Source organism: Vigna unguiculata, chromosome 8 (assembly GCF_004118075.2).
Source record: "Vigna unguiculata cultivar IT97K-499-35 chromosome 8, ASM411807v1, whole genome shotgun sequence".
Lineage (NCBI taxonomy): Eukaryota > Viridiplantae > Streptophyta > Magnoliopsida > Fabales > Fabaceae > Vigna > Vigna unguiculata.
Genome location: NC_040286.1, coordinates 36571516 through 36589739, shown reverse-complemented (window position 1 = coordinate 36589739; position 18224 = coordinate 36571516). Strand labels below are relative to the sequence as shown.

Genomic DNA, 18224 nt, shown 5'->3' with positions numbered 1-18224 from the left:
TAGGATAAGATTTAAAGAAAAATGTTGAGTAAGAGTTCTAGTAATATATAATATATATCGTATAATATATTCTAGTAAAGAAATATAGATTATAGATGTTGAGTAAGAGTTCCATGTTATTCAGAATTATTTATATCCACTTTTCTTTTGTTTTAATTCAAGACTTTTTTAAGGTTAAAACCGGACTTTTATTTTGAAAACTTGTTATTTATACCTTTTATTTGAAATTACAATTACTTCGTGGATATAAATGGAGATGAGACACGTTCTTTCCAGACGTTATAAGGACTTATTTTTCTTTACGCTTTAATAGCATTTTTGGAACAATTTTAAATTACATTCTAAAATGTTAATTAAGAAAATATAAAATTTTAAATCTCCTCCATATTTTACCCATAATGTTCTTTTCAAAAAGTTTTGTCAACCCTTTCTAATTAATCTATATTATTTTTATTAGATACAATACAACTCTGATTTTAATTATTCTATATTTTTTTATTAGATAAAATTTAATATTTTATCTATATTATTCGTTTAGATAATTTATTTTATCAGCAAAAATTTAACCTTTCACGAGAAAAGTGAGAATTGAAGGAGTTAAAAAAAAGTAATAAGTATTTTATTTGGAAAATAATTTTTTAACAACTAAATTTTGATAATTTTTTTATAATTTTAAAGTGACATATTCTAAATAATTTTTTTTTATATTTCAAAATTACTTAAAAGATAAAATCTCAAATTGTTAAAAAATTTATCAAAATATTGTCCATTTTATTATTATGAGAATACAAATTTGTCTTATATAACAAAATAAACTCTGAATTTGTCTGATAGCACGAAAGAAACTCTGAATTCTCTTGACGCAAAAGTGTGATACATTGGAACTGTATGCTTTCAAATGGGGTCGGGATCAGTAACTAGATAATTCCGAGTTAAAACACTTTGAAAAAATTGGAGAATCAATGACAACAGGATAATTCTGAGTTAAAGGCACTTACGAAAAAATTGGAGAATCAATGACGTGAACTCCATCGTTAATAATTTTGTTAGATGCATTAGCTAACCAAAATGAGTTAAACATTCAGTTAGGAAGAGTATATAATAGGGTCAATTGAATACGTGTAAAATTTAATATGGAGCACTGTTTTTATTTCGTTCTCCATATTTAGAAACAATATATTTGATTCCTAAAAAGGCAAAACAACAAATTTGAAACAAATAAGTGATCTCGTTCAAAAGAAAGAACGGCAAGAGCACAGAGAAAAAACGCTTTTAAAGAAAAAGGACACAGAAAACAAGGTCACAATAGATGTCACGAGTAACCTATCAACCTAGATGAACACAAATCATACAGAAGTGGACACCATAGTCCCTACAAAAGTTGGGCATTGTTTGTTTAAAAGTTGAACGGTTGACTGGAGGTATCTGTCTTGGGCACTCAAACATGACTTGGCAGTTTCTATCAGTGTAAGACAAACAGGTGATAATTCACTATTTAGCTGCTATTAATCAAGAAAGAAACCATTATCAGAAGGCTGTGGTAGAATCAGGGCATGATTCAGATACAACTCCGCATTTTGAAACCCAGCTAACGGGTTAACTGCATTTTGATTTAAATACCCATTGGTTTTGTAATGTTTTTCAAAAATAGTATTCCTAAACCGGAAATAGTTTTTTAATGTTTTCCAAGAATTTATAAATTGAAATTTGAATCCTCCTTTTTCCCACGTCAATGATAATGGGAAGAAAGTTCAAACAACTAAAAAGAACAGCTTACCATAAAAGATGATGCAATGCAATTGCAAGCTTCAAGTGCCATAATTCCTCGAGCAGCCTATATTTTAGCACAATAAACCAGTATTTATAATTGGTTAAATAAATCAAACAAATTTAGATAAAATGATGATACCTGGGAAGGTTCCTGTTGAACAGCACTAAGCAGGTTCTCAAGAACGAGCTTAGACAAAGAAACAAGTTCTTGGTTGTAAGATGAATCCCCATAGTATAACATGTCATTGCCTGGAATCTGGAAAGAAAAAATATATATTGCTCTGAGGTAAGATACATAAACCATAAACCACTACTTGTCAGGAACACCGTGATTTAAGAAGATAAAACAGGTGAAACTAAAGAATTTTTTTGGAAAAACTGATTATAAGAACTAACATCTGAAATGGCATTATAGTGAAACTAGGGATTATGACTTCTAAAGACTATCTTAATTTCAATGATGAGTGAATATAATACAATAGTCTCACGTCTCCACCTCTAAGTTCCTGCAGGTTGTGCCTAAAGGAAAAGAAATGCCCCCAAGTGGTAAGATGTGATTAAATATTTATTAATTAACTAGGGAAGATGAATTCATAGGCAGACAAGGACAATACTGAACTTTGCTGATAAGACAGCAAGCACCGGAAGGTTGATTGACTAACCGGCTGAGAATATAGTACTGCATAAGCTTAAACCTTAGACCTATTACTTGTACTGGAGCTATGGATGACCACCAAATGACACTTAAATCCATCACTTTGGACACAACAGAAGCAAGACTTCTTTAAATACTCTTTTAAACTTCAATTTGTTTTATCCATCTTGGAATGAAAGAGCAGATGATATGTTATCTTTATTCCATAAATGCATTTTCAATTTCCTTTTAATAGCAAAGACAAAATAAGGAGATGCAAAGCTTTACACCTATACCTGTGTATTTGCATGATATGGCAATCTCTTTTGCGATAAAGTTGTCAGTAATAATATGATAGCTGAAAAAATCTGCGTCCTCATTTTTGGTTCAAACCTGCAAGGGGTTTCAATTTCAATTCATTCATGAAACAAGACGCAGAAAGGGAAAAGAGAAGTTTAAATAATAAGGAAAGTATTCTCAAAGGAGGGTGGCAAGAAGCTTCAATCATTATATATCCCAAAGAAAACTTACCAAGATCGGGAGCTGATCAATGTAAACAAGTTATTTGGGAAATAGGTGACTGGTAGACTAAATGTACCTTCAGAAAAGTATAAGAAATGCATAGTAAATACATGCATACAAAGAAGAGGAAAAAAGGAACTCTTATTTTTCTATTACAAATTTTAATGGCGGTGACATCCCAAAAGAGAGATTTTAAAGTGTCTATGCATATGAAAGTGAAAAACTTAAATAATTTTTACAACCTGGAACCATGATTAAGAAGCCACATAACTTTCTAATAGATGAAACTAGTCCTTCAACATCAGTTGGAGTTCGGAAGCCTACAAAATCAAGCAAATCAACAGTCAATCAGATTTATATTCTATGAATGTCATAGAGACAGACAAAAAATCATTCTCAGATAGAAGCCATGGTGGCACAATTAATGTATTTTTTTACATGTTATTGGAGACTTATCTATATAATATAAAAATTTCTATAAGAAGCCGCAATCTTGGTCAGATTTTAGACCTTTGAAAGATTTACAAAATTCATAAATGCATTAAAATCATTAGATATACAACAAAGGGATAAAAGAGAGAAATAAAAAGCTGTTTAAATTATTGCCTTCAAATCATTAGATATTTGACAAAGGGGACAAAAGAGGACATTTTAGAAAGTTCATAAATCGCCTCAAATCATTAGATATTTAACAAAGTGGATAAAAGAGGAAAAAAAATATGCCAAAATTATTGGGCGTTCTTCTCCAACACGATTGACTATTGAGTTATCAAAATATAGAATAAATTATAGTTTGGAATTCTGATAATTGTTCTGAACATTTTAAGCACCACTGTTTCATCATTGAACACAAAATTAGCATTGAATAAATTCCACAAAAATAGACATGCCACAGATAACAAATTACATGCATTCAATTTTAAGTATTGGTTCTTAATACTTCCACAATGAGTGAGCAACTAATTTAAAGTTTACATATAAACTAACCATCAATTATGTCTAAGGTATGCAAACATGTGATTGCTGAATCAATTAATCCATCTGAATGCGAAACCAATCCCCCTAAGAATGCAACCTGAAAAATTCAAATTATGAATCCTTGAAAATATAAAAGTAGCAAGTATACAAGCAATTTTGATGTGCCAAAAACTGGCATACCTACCTCTGCAGTTTCTAGAAAAAGATCAAATTGCCTTTGAGCAGAAACAGAAGGTATTGTGACTTCACTAAATGTAACACATGCTTTGAAAAAACTCAGATGTTTCTTGGCACATTTCAAAGCTTGAATTGCTAAAGAATTGCTAGAGTGAACAAGAGTTTCCTGCAAGAAAGTATGATAACTTTATCACTGTGTTACCAGGTCTTTGGCCAACAACTGCAAAGAAAAACAAAGACAAACCTTAAGTTCATTGAATCTACCAAAAGCTCCTCGACAATTAACCAAAAAAGCTAAATGTTGTTCCATCTCTGCTCCATAATCTACCTAGTAAATAGAGGCAGTTAAGAGTCAACTAATCAATCATGAAAAAGAAAAAAGAATTACCACAACTAAAGAAAGAGATCATAGACCCAAATAATCAAAAGGATCGTGTTACCATGAGCACAAAGCGAGATATTGAACGTGCCACTTGGCCATCATCATCTTTCACATTCATAAACTCTACATTATCATGTAGTGTATGAGCAATTTCAAAAAGCAACTGTATGCTTGTTGGATCACTAATGTGATCATCCCTGTTTGACAAATTATAACAGATAATTACATGGTAATGAAATGAATGCTTAACAAATCACATTAACAACCAGAAGGATAGAATCAACAGTATGTTGGGGGCAGCCAGTATATCAAGAAACACAAATGTGAAAATGCAAAAGGTAACTCAGCAAACATGCAAGTTTTGATTCAGGATCAGGATATAATTTCCCATGTAAATTTTGTAGAGAAAATAGTATCCCATTAATTTTATTGTTTTGGAATGACCTTAACTATTGTTACCCAAGCTCACTTGATGCCTTAGCCTTATATTAAATAATACATATTTTCAAAATTAGATCTAAGAATGTAAATTAGAAATTCAAAATTCACTGTCCAAACACTACTTTAAAGTGTTTTACTTTATTGATCAGGCCATTTTTCTTCCCATACAATTAGTATTTTCAGTTTTTTCCTTCTTCCGACAAAGAAAAAAAGAAAAGAAAATCTGATGTGTAGAACCTTGAAATTTGAAAGAGGCAATTTAGAGATGATTCATCAGTACTGCCTGACAACTCAATTTCCTTTGGGAATTGCCTTAGAAGTAAAGGAATTTGTCAAATACTAGCATAAAACTGTTCATTTCACTTCACCTAATAGCAGAAATTTTTGGTATAGTTGGTTGATCACATGATATCAAACCCTTCAACCAAGTCGTCTACAATTTGATTCTTGGCACACCAATTCTTCTAATAAAAAATATAAACTTTAGCAAAAGATAAGTGGACTTTCACATACAAACTAGAACATGAGTCAATAAGGGTCATATGGATTGAAAGGAGCAGAATAAAACAAAATGCTTGTTAGAAATGGTACCTTGTCACCATATTAAGGATGTGCAGAAAGACAACATCCTGTGACTTGCCATACATTACATCTAAGATTTCAGGAAACTGAACCTACAAATAATAACAATAAAAGCCTAAATCATCACTAGTACTTATATCACATATATTGAAGAATGAATGATAGAGACAAATAAAAAAGAAAGATGATTAAGTACAAGATATTATTGGAACCTACCAGAGAAAAAACATCTTCCAGATGCTTAAAATGAGACAGAAGTTTCACAATGAAAGATTGCAAGCTTAACATTTCATCCTCTTTAACTCTTTTATTCAAAGCTCGACTTGAAATGCCTTCCAAAATGGCATTCAAATGGTTATTCTGGAATAATGGGTAACATTTAGAGGAAAGATCACAGAAGAAAGTATAAAATAGTAGTCATTTGAAAAGGGATAGGTACATATATAATCATACAAACTTTGTAATTGGATAACAATTAATCCATCAAGGAATAGAGTTTAAATCTCAATGTTTTCTACAGATTTTCTTTAAATTATAATATAGATTCCTGCTCTTGATCAATGGACAGATGTTATGACTAAACCCCTTTCTTCCACTCGGTTAGTTTTACTACGTGCCAAACTCAATGTGAAAAGTGTCTTTGTTGATAACTCTTCACCTTGAGTTTAAGGGGGGCTGTTAGTGTACACAGTAATAGTTGAGTTGCATCTAATAGTTAGGGGTTAACTATACTATGGTCAATGGTCAACTATAGTTAATAGTTGACCATATTAGACAGCTGAATAAATACTTTCAACTCAGTTTCAATAAAATTTGTTCTCGTTAAACATGCCTCTACTATCTCTCTCTCTCTCTTGAAGCTTAACAATACTAAGACATACCAATAGATAGGAAGAAAGAATGCAAATAAAGGAGGATAATATATCGTCCTTGCACAAAGGAGTTGCAAAGTTAGCTCCAGAATTTAGAAATAGATCTTTTGTTGCTTCTGGGGAATTGTTTGCATTCTTAGCTTGCTTATCATTTCAGCTCATAGGAAATGAAGACAATTATTATCGGTAATTCAATAAGACCTTTGAGATTCTCATACTGTCTCATCATTCTCTTGTAATTTCCACCTCCTTTCATTGTCTAAATTTCATTCAGCACTAACAAATCAAATTTAGTAACTGACATCAATGTTCATTTTGAAGGACCATGTTCAATCTCACAGAGATAGGCATTAAGCAAGTTGTATATTGAAAACTTTGAAACCACACTGAACTACTGGAAGGACTTCGGCATTAAGCAAGAAACTTTGAGAGAATCATGTAAGCCATATGAGACAAGCTTGTTATAAATGTCCGTAACAAAAGACCCTTTGAGAGAATCATGTAGACCAATTGATTGTTGAGGCTTGACAAAGTAAATAATGACAAATGATATCTTAAAAAATTTATTATGAGAAGAAGGAATATGATATATAACAATAGTTCTTTCCTTCAATTCTTCTTTTCAGTTTACATTCCTGTATCAAATTTACATTATAAAAAATGATAAGGGTTAAATATGTTTTTGGTCCCTCAAGTTTTAGTAAATTTTGGAATTAGTCCCTCATCAAAACTTTATACCAATTTAGTCCTTCATCTTTCAAAACGCGTGAATTTAGTCCTTTTAACCAAATTTTGTTAAGTTTATCTGACATTTCAAGCACATTTCATGATAGTATTTAAATTAACATTGAAGCAAAAATGTGTCAAACAGTGTAAATAATTTAAATACTATCATGAAATGCGCTTGAAACGTCATATAAACTTAACAAAATTTGGTTAAAAGGACTAAATTCATGTATTTTAAAAGATGAAGACTAAATTGGTCAAAAGTTTTGATGAGGGACTAATTCCAAATTTCGCTGAAACTTGAGGGACCAAAAACATATTTAACCCAAAATGATAACTAAATATCTAAACCTTCAAAGTTTAATATTTTAAACAGTCATAGGAAAAAAAAATGATTACTAAACTTGCCTAAATAAGCCCAAATCATCTATGCTCTGTAAAATAGTCAACATATTAGTGCATCCAAAAAAGGAAGAAACACCATCGCAAAATAAACTTTTTACTTAGAAGACATAGAGAACTAGTAACAGTCTGATTGTACTCACTCACTTGAACTTACCATCTGATTCTGAAGAATAAGATCAGTATAAGCATCTACAACCTTCAGATATTCGTCAAGGCTATCATACATACCAATAACCTAGAGTTGCAGCAAAATTAGAGAACAGATGAAATACCAGGAGGAAAAAAATGACAGTATATGCTTACAAACGAAGTTCGGACTAAATCTCAGAAAGTAAACATTTTTCTACTTAGGTAAAAATTACCATATACTCCAATTGACCATGAGTGGTAAGCTTAGATGTTGAATAAACTACAAAAACAAATCCTTTTTGTTTTAAAATAAGGGGGAGTGCTGGTATCGTATGTTAAATATAGATGTATATATAGGTACAGTACAGGTATTAGAAAGAGTATATGATTACTTAGCTTTCAATTAATTACATAGAAGGCAGAATCAATCCCCACTCCCTTGATTTTTGGGTGTATCCTTCCTTAACTCGTTAGACTTTCCTTAAAAGTCAATATCTAAATATAATTACATCTGACCAAACAATTTTCAACAGTTAGGAAACGGATGTTGATGACTTACCCTAAGCCTCATATTCTCATGTATAGTAACCTAACCAATAAGGAAACACACATACCAAGAATACAGAGCAGAGAAATAGAAGTAGAATATATGTGGCTCAACCAACAGTTTATACACGCTTTTACATTTTGTGTCTCATCTGACGGAGACACCACTCCAAGACCTTCAATTTGAAATGTTTTTTCCAGAAGAGGGTAGTGTACAAATGGCAATTATGCCCTGCAGTATTTGATTTGGTCAAAGTGAGTGGGTAGTACGATTTGAGGTTAATAGCAGTTATTGCATATAGCATTTTTACTTTGTAATGCTTAATTTAGTATTACGGAATGGGAACATTTATGGTGTTGTTGTATTTGTAAGTTTCAGAACAGAGATGTTCTCTTCAGAAGTCTCTTGGACGGTAATAACATTGCAGTAGTATGAAGTTCAAGTGTTTTGTGTTTCAATAAATATTTCAACTAGTCCTGCTGCTCTGTAGTTATTTTACAAGAAAAGGTCAAGGATTATCTTCATTAAGCATGCAAAGGATTAGATAGTAGATACATAGATGTACACATACGTAATTTTTCTGGGTTTCTATAAAAAGAGTTTTTTTGCTTCTTTCATCGTTTACATTTTGCACATTTAAGAGAATCTATATCTTCAGCATATACTTTCTCCTTCTATACATGTTTTAGTTACATTGCACTCAAGAATTATGGAGAAGTGAATATGTTGAAGAAAAGAGTGCAAGACCTAGCAAAAATACATTCTCCTAGAAGAAGCAAGCAATTAAAAACAACAAATACAAAACACCAAGTTTGGCCCATCTCTTACCTTTTTCTACTCCTTCCTTGCACTCTAAAGTCTATAATATTTGACATAATAAGAGATGACACACCTCTGACACCATATAAAGTCTACTTAACCAAATAACACTTATAAAATCTATTTGAGATGGTTACTCTCTGATTTGTTTATCATTTATGTTTTTCTGTTTTAAGGAGATTCCCAATCATAAGATATACACTTCCTCCTCCTACTCTTATATCTGTTTGGCAAAATAAGAGGAAGAGGGATCGAGACGAGAATGTATTAATGAAAGAAACTAAAATAATAAAGTTTCCCTCAAGGTGTAATATACCAAGGGTGGAGATTTAAGAGGAATATACACCACTGTGAATGTAACTCTGAAATGATGCAAGGTGGATTATAATTCTATAAATACCTGGATAACTTTATCTAACACAGTATTCACAATATGAGCAGGGGATTTTCTTTCATACAGCCTGAATCCAAGCAGTCTGTAATTCAAGTGCTGTATCACCAAAAAGAAAACAATAAAACTGCAAATTGGAAAAACGAAAACAAAGATGCTGCTAAATTCAAGGGATCATAGAAATTGCAAAAACTTACCTGACCAAAAGAATTATCCTTGCTAAATTCAATGAGATGAAGGATCTGCACAACGTTTGTACTAACTACTTCAATAGGGAGCTCCTTCAGTAAATGATGAAGAATGATTGAAACACATGAAACACTCCCCAAATCCTGCTGATTCTTCATCAATCCAAGCTCTGACAGAACTTCATGGACTTGTCTCTTCAGCAACGACATACTTAGATCAGCATAAAACACAGGATATAGAAGGAAAACAAGCAGAAAAGAAATAACTGACTTTCTTTTTTTCTACTGTCTGATGGAGTATATAGATGACATAATAAAACTTGACTAGTCAATATTATAATCACAAAAACCTCAACCATTTAGCTTATATATGTGCTTACCCAATCTTCATTTCCACTCACTTGAAATGTTCATGTAAAAATCACAATAGAAGAACAAAGATACCAACCAATCAATGAAATTTCAATTATACACTTTCAGATAACCAAGATATGTGGAAACATGATCATATATAATATCGCCCAAAACAAGTATACTTGTGAAGAGAAACTTCATTACATACCTGAGTCAACCCATTAAATAAACACTTCATAATATACTCAATGGTTGGTTCCATCAAACTGACTTGCAATTTTTTGTTGACTTCACCATTTTTATGAGATCTTTCATTGGCTGACAAGATTTGCATTAAAATAACTCTGATGTCATTCACACATGTAACAAGATAGCCTGTTTCAGTTACACAACATATCAAATAAGTTTTACGAAAATAAACATGAGAAAGAAGTATGTTGCAGGGATCAGATACATTAAATTCAGAACGAGCAACTAAATTTGGAGAAAGAACAACTGAAATTAATTAGAGGCAACTAAGCACTGCTATAGAGCACAAAATTTCATATTAGAGATAGTGTGAAGCGGTAATCTAGATTAATTGATTCTGTTTTATCTGAATAACTAGCTTTCTAAATATGGAAATTTATGAAAGAAATACAAAAACTCTAAACCAAAGTATTAGTAACGGTACTGGCACTAGAGAGTATATAATACACCAAGGTCTTGGATTGCCGTTTGTAGGGGTGCTAGAGCATTATGATGAACCTGTGATGCACTAATACATGGATCGGGCCTTATCCATATCTAGGACATATCTAACACAAATACGTTTGGATACGTTTAAAATACTATCAGTAAAGTGTCAGTCAGCAGTTAAAAATGATAAGAAACAGTGCTGTGAAGCTACTAACACTATTGCTTAATAATCATGTTTTATGAATTTGCATTGCCCTTTGGGTAAGACTTTATTACCATTGTTGTACAAGACAACACATCCTACCCGATTTTCCTAAACTAGCGTCAGATACAACATTCAACTAATATATATAACAGTCACAATTTTTTCTTATAGTCATTTTTTCTTTTTAGTGTTTAACTATCATTATTTTTATTTTTTATATTATTCCAAATATTAAACAAAACATAAAATATATAATTTTTATGATTTATTCCATGAAACCATTTTCATGATTTTATTTTATTTTATTTTTATCAGGATTTGATATTTGAGTTACATATAATTAATAAAAGAAAACACTGTGACAACAAATATGGATAAAAACAATTCTCTCACTATTTATATATATATATATATATATATATATATATATATTTAGATCATATTTAATAATAATTTTCAAAATTCATATGGTTTTTAAAAAAAGCTATAGTAATATTTATTTTATTTTGTGAACTGTATATATGCATATATCTTTAAGCATATCTCAACATATCATGTCCTATATTTTCAAGGGTGAGACAAATCAGTGTATGGAATACATGTCGTTGGGCATCATAGTGATGAACAATTGCATATGCTAATATGCATTCGTAAAGGTTAGACCAAAACATGTTTGGAAACATACAGATTTATTTTAACAGTTAAAAGGGGGGACCATCTGTTTCAGTGTACGTGTTCTACACATCCTAAGGATACATAGATAATATCAGAAACAAATACCTATATCATGTGAAGGTAGCTTCTGAGCACAATGAGCCATATAAAGACGGCAATATGCAGATGCCACTGGATCTCCTAATCCTCTGGTCATCATTACCAATCGCCGGAGGCTGTCTAAAGGTTGGTCAAACAGAAAGCACCAGCAAGGCAAAATTGCCAGCTCCAAATAACTAGTACAATTTCAGATATGCATTCAGCAAATGTTATTAGCAAAACCTTTCAAACTTTTCAGAAAAAGGTCTACACCGTAGCAATTTTTCAAGCAATATTGACAGACAAAGTGTTTGACAGTTATCACATTAAACCTAATCTTCACTGTATTAACAGTATATAAAAGGTTCCAAATCTGTTGAAGGAAATAAATTAAGATAGGAGTAGGTCACCCCATAACGAAGCAAATATCTGCAAACTAGTGATAATTCCATATTACTAGTAGTAGTAACCCATAAATATTCTACACATAGCCTGTCTAACTTTTTCCTATTAAAACTCATGTATTTTAAAACTATTTACCTTCTGTAGTCTCAATTTCTAATTGAAACCTAATCATAACAAAAGCTTAAGCTGCTATTTAATGGGCTTGATTGCTTTTCTTTCTGACACACTACTACACCCCAACTAAAGTCCTATCCGTATAGAATCATGGACGAACCACCGCCACCAGCCAGCCAGCCAGCCTACTAAAATCATATGCTGAAATTATAATTTAATCAGAAGAGTGAAAGATAAATGATTAAGGGCAGAGTACTGAGCACCTGATCAAAGACATATGATAGCATATCAAGAACCAAATTATCTCAAAAGCATAAGCAGTTAGGCACCTAGGCCCAGGCCCATGGACGAATGGTTTTTACATATAACAAGGCTCTGCTTCATCCAAAAATATAATTTTTGTAGCCTAGTTGTAACAAGATGACTTTCTTTGTTTGTTGAAGTGGATTTAGGCTTAGCTTTGAGATTATGGAAATATAATTATAGATGACTGTGATTCTAGAGAGATCACGGCAATGTGTCTTTCAAAGTGAATTCATAGAAAATTATAACTGTGATTATGAAGAAACTAAAGGTAAACATGGCATCAGAAAGTCTCAACCAACATAAGCTGAAAGAGAAGACAAATAACTTTAGGGGAAAAAACGTAAGGAATAAATTAAGTACAGGACAAAGGATAAGGTCTTCACATGCGTGGAAGAAGCTCTTGCACAGCACCAATTTTGCTAAACCAGTTATAGCAAGTTTCTTTGGCATCAGCACAAATATCCCTTGCTTGAAAATTTTCTACAAGATTTAAATAAATCGTTTAAGAAAAATGATGTGACTTTTAAATGATATCCATCAAACTCATGCAGATCATCAAGCTTGTCTGACATGTACAAATTAGTTCCAATAAGCAAGATACAAAATGAAAATATTCAAAGAGTCTGATGTTAGAGATGGTGAGAACCCTTTTGCAGTTAAGATATCCCAGTGAACATATTTTCAATCATTAATCTTATGTCAGTGAGGCTATAATAAATTACTAATTATGATGTCCCTCTAATGGATAAACTTTTCAATGACGCAAGGATACTCCCAGATGTTGGCATGTATAATCACATACTTAGCTGATGTAGATAAGAATACTCAAATATAATGGCATTCACATTTGTGGTATATCTTTCTTTCTCTATCTGCTAAGCTCAAAGTTTGGGATAAGATATTCATACATCAATAAATTTCATTTTAATTTCTTAAAAAAATTACATTTTAAGGAACTAACATGCATTAACACAGAATCCCTAGTCTTCAAAACATTAGCATGAAAAAATTCCACATCAAACAATTATTAGCACAAGAGCCATATGCTTAACCTGACTCAAATACATAACTACGGAAGTAAACAGCATTTTGTGAGTGAGCTTCAAATTAACAAAGGACCTGCTAAGCTGCAGCGCAATGTTCCATCTTCAGAAAACTCAGCTTTACGCTTTATGCGCTGCCAAACCAGGTTTCCAAGCATATCCATGATATCTGTGACAAGAACAAAAAGCGTAGGATAAAACTCAAGTACTGACGTATCCATCAGAAGTTTAGCAACCTGCAAACAGTATAATCTGTTTTAGATCCACATAATCAATCAAAATCAAGATAAACTTAGACAATAAATGAAAATAAATCAGTATGCTTTCACTCCCACTTCAAAACTAAGTATAAATTGATTTATATTTCAAATGGGCAGAGCCCTCTCTCAAAGTCCCATGTATTTTAAAACATTGTTAAACAAAAGGAAATAACATTTGTACTCTTTTTGGCTTATAAAAAATTACTAAGACTAAATAAAGTACAGAAAGAAAAGAAAATACAAACTGATTAATCCCTATACAATCTAATAAAGGGAAAGCCATGTGCAGAAACCTACAAGGCTACAATCAAAGAACAAAAATGGTAAATGAGAAACCTGCACAAATCCCAAAAAGACATATTTGAACACTTAATATGACCACTTTTTGCTCCTCTAGATCAAGCATGAGGTTCTCTTGAATGATGGCAGAGACAACTCACCAGAAGAATACAAGTTACTAAGTCATTCAATATCTTGCCAAAACCTTTCTTGGTAAGAATCATAAAAATCAAACATAGCATCTTTCAAAATATAATTTTGCAACAAAACTCCATGCTTCAAGTAACATGATCAACAACCTCGTCAATGGTAAAAGCAGCATCTAAGATTTTCCTAGATTCTAATACAGCACCTAAAGAAACTAAATACATCCAACAAAACCAAACATCAATCAACCAACTAGATAAAACCTTCAAGACAATCAATTAAACAACAATCATATATAAAATCATATCTAGCAGAATGAACTAAACTATAAAACAAAAATGTATTTTTCATGATTTCAAAAACAAAAAGGTTATTTCACAGTACAAACCATAATGTTAAAAATAAATTATTAAATACATTGAAGTTTACCTTTATTGATAACTTTAAGGATGTCACCCGGTCTTCAGCTTGCCAAGAACGAGTAATCTCATCTTTGAGCTCATGTAGCCGAGAAACATACTCCTGCCAAGTAATAGTCTTGACACCCTCATCTGCAAATTTTTGTGGATCGTCCAATTCCTCCAAATGCATTGCTGTTGAAGATTTCTCATGTACTGAAAATTGGGATGTCACATAACTAAGTGAAGATAAATAAAGGATATTACAAAAGTAAAAACAATGCAAAAGTATAGACATACATTTTCCACTTCTCATTAAAACATCGGGCATCTGTAATTTAAAGAAAAAAATAATTAGATAATTATAACGAAAAATTAAAAGGGTTAAAATAAAGGATCAAAACTGTTTTTAGAATGTAAAGGATTATTTTCCAGTGCTTACATTAAGACCTATCCTCTAACAATACTATATTTGCCAGTTGCACAATAAAAATTGTAGATGTTAATAGTAATTAACTACTATATCTTACACTTTAAAAGAGTATTTCAAAGTTTGTGAAAATTTTCCAACATAGCATCTGGTAGATGGCTAACTCATATGTAGTGTTATCTGGCAACTTGCATAGTGCCCTTCAAATGAAAAATCACAGCAATGCCCATACTCAGGCTCTATTCACTATTTCTATAGCTGAAGGCAAAAACAACAACAACTAAGAAACCTAAGGTGCAATATATTAAGAGTACTAACAAATAGTTGAATAATTAGTAATATCTTGGTCAAGATTTCTACTCAAGCCGGATACACCTCTTCCTAAAAAATATTTAGTAATTAATATCCACTAATGCAGACAATTAAACAATGTCCTAATAGCAAGGAAATCGATAAAACAGTATCATACAGTTCTACAGTTTTCCAAACAGAAAATGTCCAGCTTTTCCGCTAGCAAGCCACAACAGAGTAGCTAAATTGTCAAATTTCACATCTATTATCTAAACTGATCTACACCTAATGACAATTATGAACATTCAAAGCCAATAAGAACTGTCTGCAGTCTCATCTCAGCATGCTTCTAAATGCACCACCATACTTTATTTTCTCTCAGCCATCTTAGATACCACAAATATGTAGTACAGTTTCTTATTTAAACCAGAAAAAGGAAATTACTGTAGCACTTACTGTAGAAACTGAAACCATCTTGGAGACAGGAAACCTCTGCATTAGTAATCTCCTGAAAGAGGTCCACTCCTTCGTTGGCTGAATATCAGCATATTCATTCAGGTTGTCATGATCAGGAACAGCAGCATTTGCATCATTATCAGTTCCTCTTAGTGGATCAAAGAAATCACTGTTCCCACGATCTACAACATCAACCTAAATTGAGAATATTAACAAAGAAATGAATATCGTCAAAAGTGAAATATATGTAAAATTTTCCGGTCACAAACCAACTTAAAAAACATAACCACAGAGCTTTTGAACACTTTCACTTCAAGCAAGTCAACAGAAATTACTAAGTCTTAAATTGTAGTAACTAAATCAAATCCTTACCGGTCCCTGCCCTCACCCTCTTTCCCCCGCTTTTAGTGCATTATCTTAGTACTATGCATGCTAATAACTTGCAAATCATGACTAAGATCATTTAAATCTTTATCCAGATTACATCATATTTTAGTCATATGAGCATAGTACTCTGCTCAACAACATCGATTTCGAACCATTGTACAACATTGAATTGAACAAAGGCTTCTAAACGAGGAAGCATCAATAGAAGTTAATTTAACTGACGGATTCATTTCCTAGGCATGTTCTTATTTCAGGTTGGTAGAACTAAATCTTATATTCGGAACGGTGAAATCGACACCAATTTTGCACAGTCACGATTACTTTTTTCCGTGGTCAAGGTACCGTAACTGTTAATAGAAGGACAAAAATTGCGAAAGAAATTGTGATATGAGCAGGACCTGAGCGACAGGTGGAGACGGAGGTGAAGCACACAGAGGATGAGCAGCGGCAGTTACGCGAGGTAGGGCATGAGATTCAAGCTCGGCACTGTAATTGCGAGGTCTGAACTCCATGGAAGCATTCAACAACGAGAGGGAAGAGCTGTTCGGGTTTTGTCTTTGCTTTTCGCAGTTACTTTAGACAAGGAAAATGCAAGATTAATGTGACTAGGTGAACAACTAAGTCAGAATTTTACTTAATTACCCTTTTTAATTGTATTATGTATGTGTATGTATATTATTTAATTTAATTTCCTTTCATTAATATATCTTCAATTTTCAAATACAGGCAACAACCAGTTTTTTACTCAATTAACTGCAAAATTAACCAACACAAATATTCACACAGTTTAATTCACATGATATCATTCAATACCAGTGTGAAAATATACCATGATTGATATCATTCAATAACAGTGTATTATTTTTTTATCATAAGCGAAAACACAGATTATAATCTGTGTTCATATTTTTTAATTTTTATAAAAATTTAAATTTAAATTAATAAATAATATATAATTAAATTTTACAATATTTATTAAATATAAAATTAAAAAAATGAAATATGTACATAAAAAATATTTTAAAAATAAATATTAAAAGATAAAGTAAATTTATAAAATAATTAAATTTTAAAATAATAATTAAGAACAAAATTGAAATAACAAATATGAATAAAATAAATATAATTTTAATATGATGTTATAGATAAAAGATAAAAAGTAAACGATATTATTATCGGCGGATCTTATTTAAGGGTCATGGTCCCTTAAAAAAATTTAAAATTTTAATTAATTTCTTTTAATTTTTTTTAGTTTAATTTTTTATTTTTTATAAAATATAATATTTAATATTATTAAATAATAAAATATAAAATTAAATATAATAAAATTTAATTAAATTTATTGAAATATTTTTTATTTTTTCTTATTTTAAATTTTTTGCATATTGTATTTATGTACTATACTTAGATATATTGTTTTGTTTTTTTTTTCGTTTTAAAAAATAAGTAGAAACTTATATACAAAGTCAATCTCTCCACTTTCATTTGTCATCCATTTTTTTTATTGGTAAAAAAGATAACTTTTTTATAACAAAATAATAGTTTGATATTTAATATTTAATTCATCTTATGATTTTTTTAATATTTATTTTCATATGAATACGAAAAAATAAAAGTTGTTTATTGTATGTTTTTGCTTAACTACTTTTTAGATGTAACTTAATTATTATACTTTTCTTGTAGTTACGTTTTTCGATTCTTAATTAAATTTTGATAAATTATTAATACAAATTTACATTTTTATTTGTTTTTAAGTATAATGTTAATGATTCAATAGAATCAATAGTTGAATTTAGGGGAACTCTTTCTTAATATTTAAAGAATTATAGGGGGAAGTTTCATATTAATTATTAATTAATTATTTGAAATTATAATTCACATATTTTCAAGCATGATAGTAATGATTCTGATAGATTCAATTGTTGAATTAGAGGAACCTTTCATTCCTTAAGATGCAAAGAATTGTAGGAAAAATTTAATATTAATTATTTGGAATTATACATGAGAAGAAGTTTCATATTAATTCTTTGAAACTTATTATAATAAAACTTTCTCAAATATGGGAATATCTCAATAAAAAAATTAAATTAAAAAAGCTTATTTAAAATGAGTTCTATATCAAATACAACTTAAAACTATAATTTTTTTAACAAAA

General features: G+C 30.8%; 1 protein-coding gene across 4 annotated transcripts; it reads right to left on the bottom strand.

Annotated features, from left to right (window-relative positions):
* Positions 1-1099: 1099 nt before the first annotated feature.
* LOC114194310 (UPF0505 protein C16orf62 homolog) lies at positions 1100-16669 on the bottom strand. 4 transcript variants are annotated; one of them, XM_028084439.1, is made up of 23 exons: positions 16468-16669; positions 15683-15877; positions 14806-14836; positions 14537-14721; positions 13498-13657; positions 12762-12858; positions 11581-11750; positions 10126-10292; positions 9573-9758; positions 9385-9474; positions 7644-7724; positions 5703-5846; positions 5496-5578; positions 4522-4660; positions 4326-4409; positions 4089-4247; positions 3914-4001; positions 3169-3246; positions 2936-3002; positions 2701-2797; positions 1910-2026; positions 1778-1834; positions 1100-1502 (listed from the first exon to the last, which is right to left on the bottom strand). In XM_028084439.1, exons 1-23 carry the CDS (start codon positions 16579-16581, stop codon positions 1347-1349), a joined length of 2745 nt encoding a protein of 914 aa, XP_027940240.1. In that variant the 5' UTR covers positions 16582-16669; the 3' UTR covers positions 1100-1346. The 4 variants fall into 4 exon arrangements, with proteins under 4 accessions (XP_027940240.1, XP_027940241.1, XP_027940242.1 ...); XM_028084440.1 differs by having other exon boundaries at positions 1100-1499; XM_028084441.1 differs by lacking the exon at positions 7644-7724.
* Positions 16670-18224: the final 1555 nt, after the last annotated feature.

Bases quoted from the DNA above. Each gene is read 5' to 3' on its own strand.
- LOC114194310 (XM_028084439.1), bottom strand. From the start codon at position 16,581: ATGGAGTTCAGACCTCGCAATTACAGTGCCGAGCTTGAATCTCATGCC. The intron at 4,410-4,521 runs GTAACACGATCC...TCTATTTACTAG, and splicing joins TATCTCGCTTTGTGCTCATG to GTAGATTATGGAGCAGAGAT. The intron at 2,798-2,935 runs GTAAGTTTTCTT...AACCCCTTGCAG, and splicing joins TTGATCAGCTCCCGATCTTG to GTTTGAACCAAAAATGAGGA.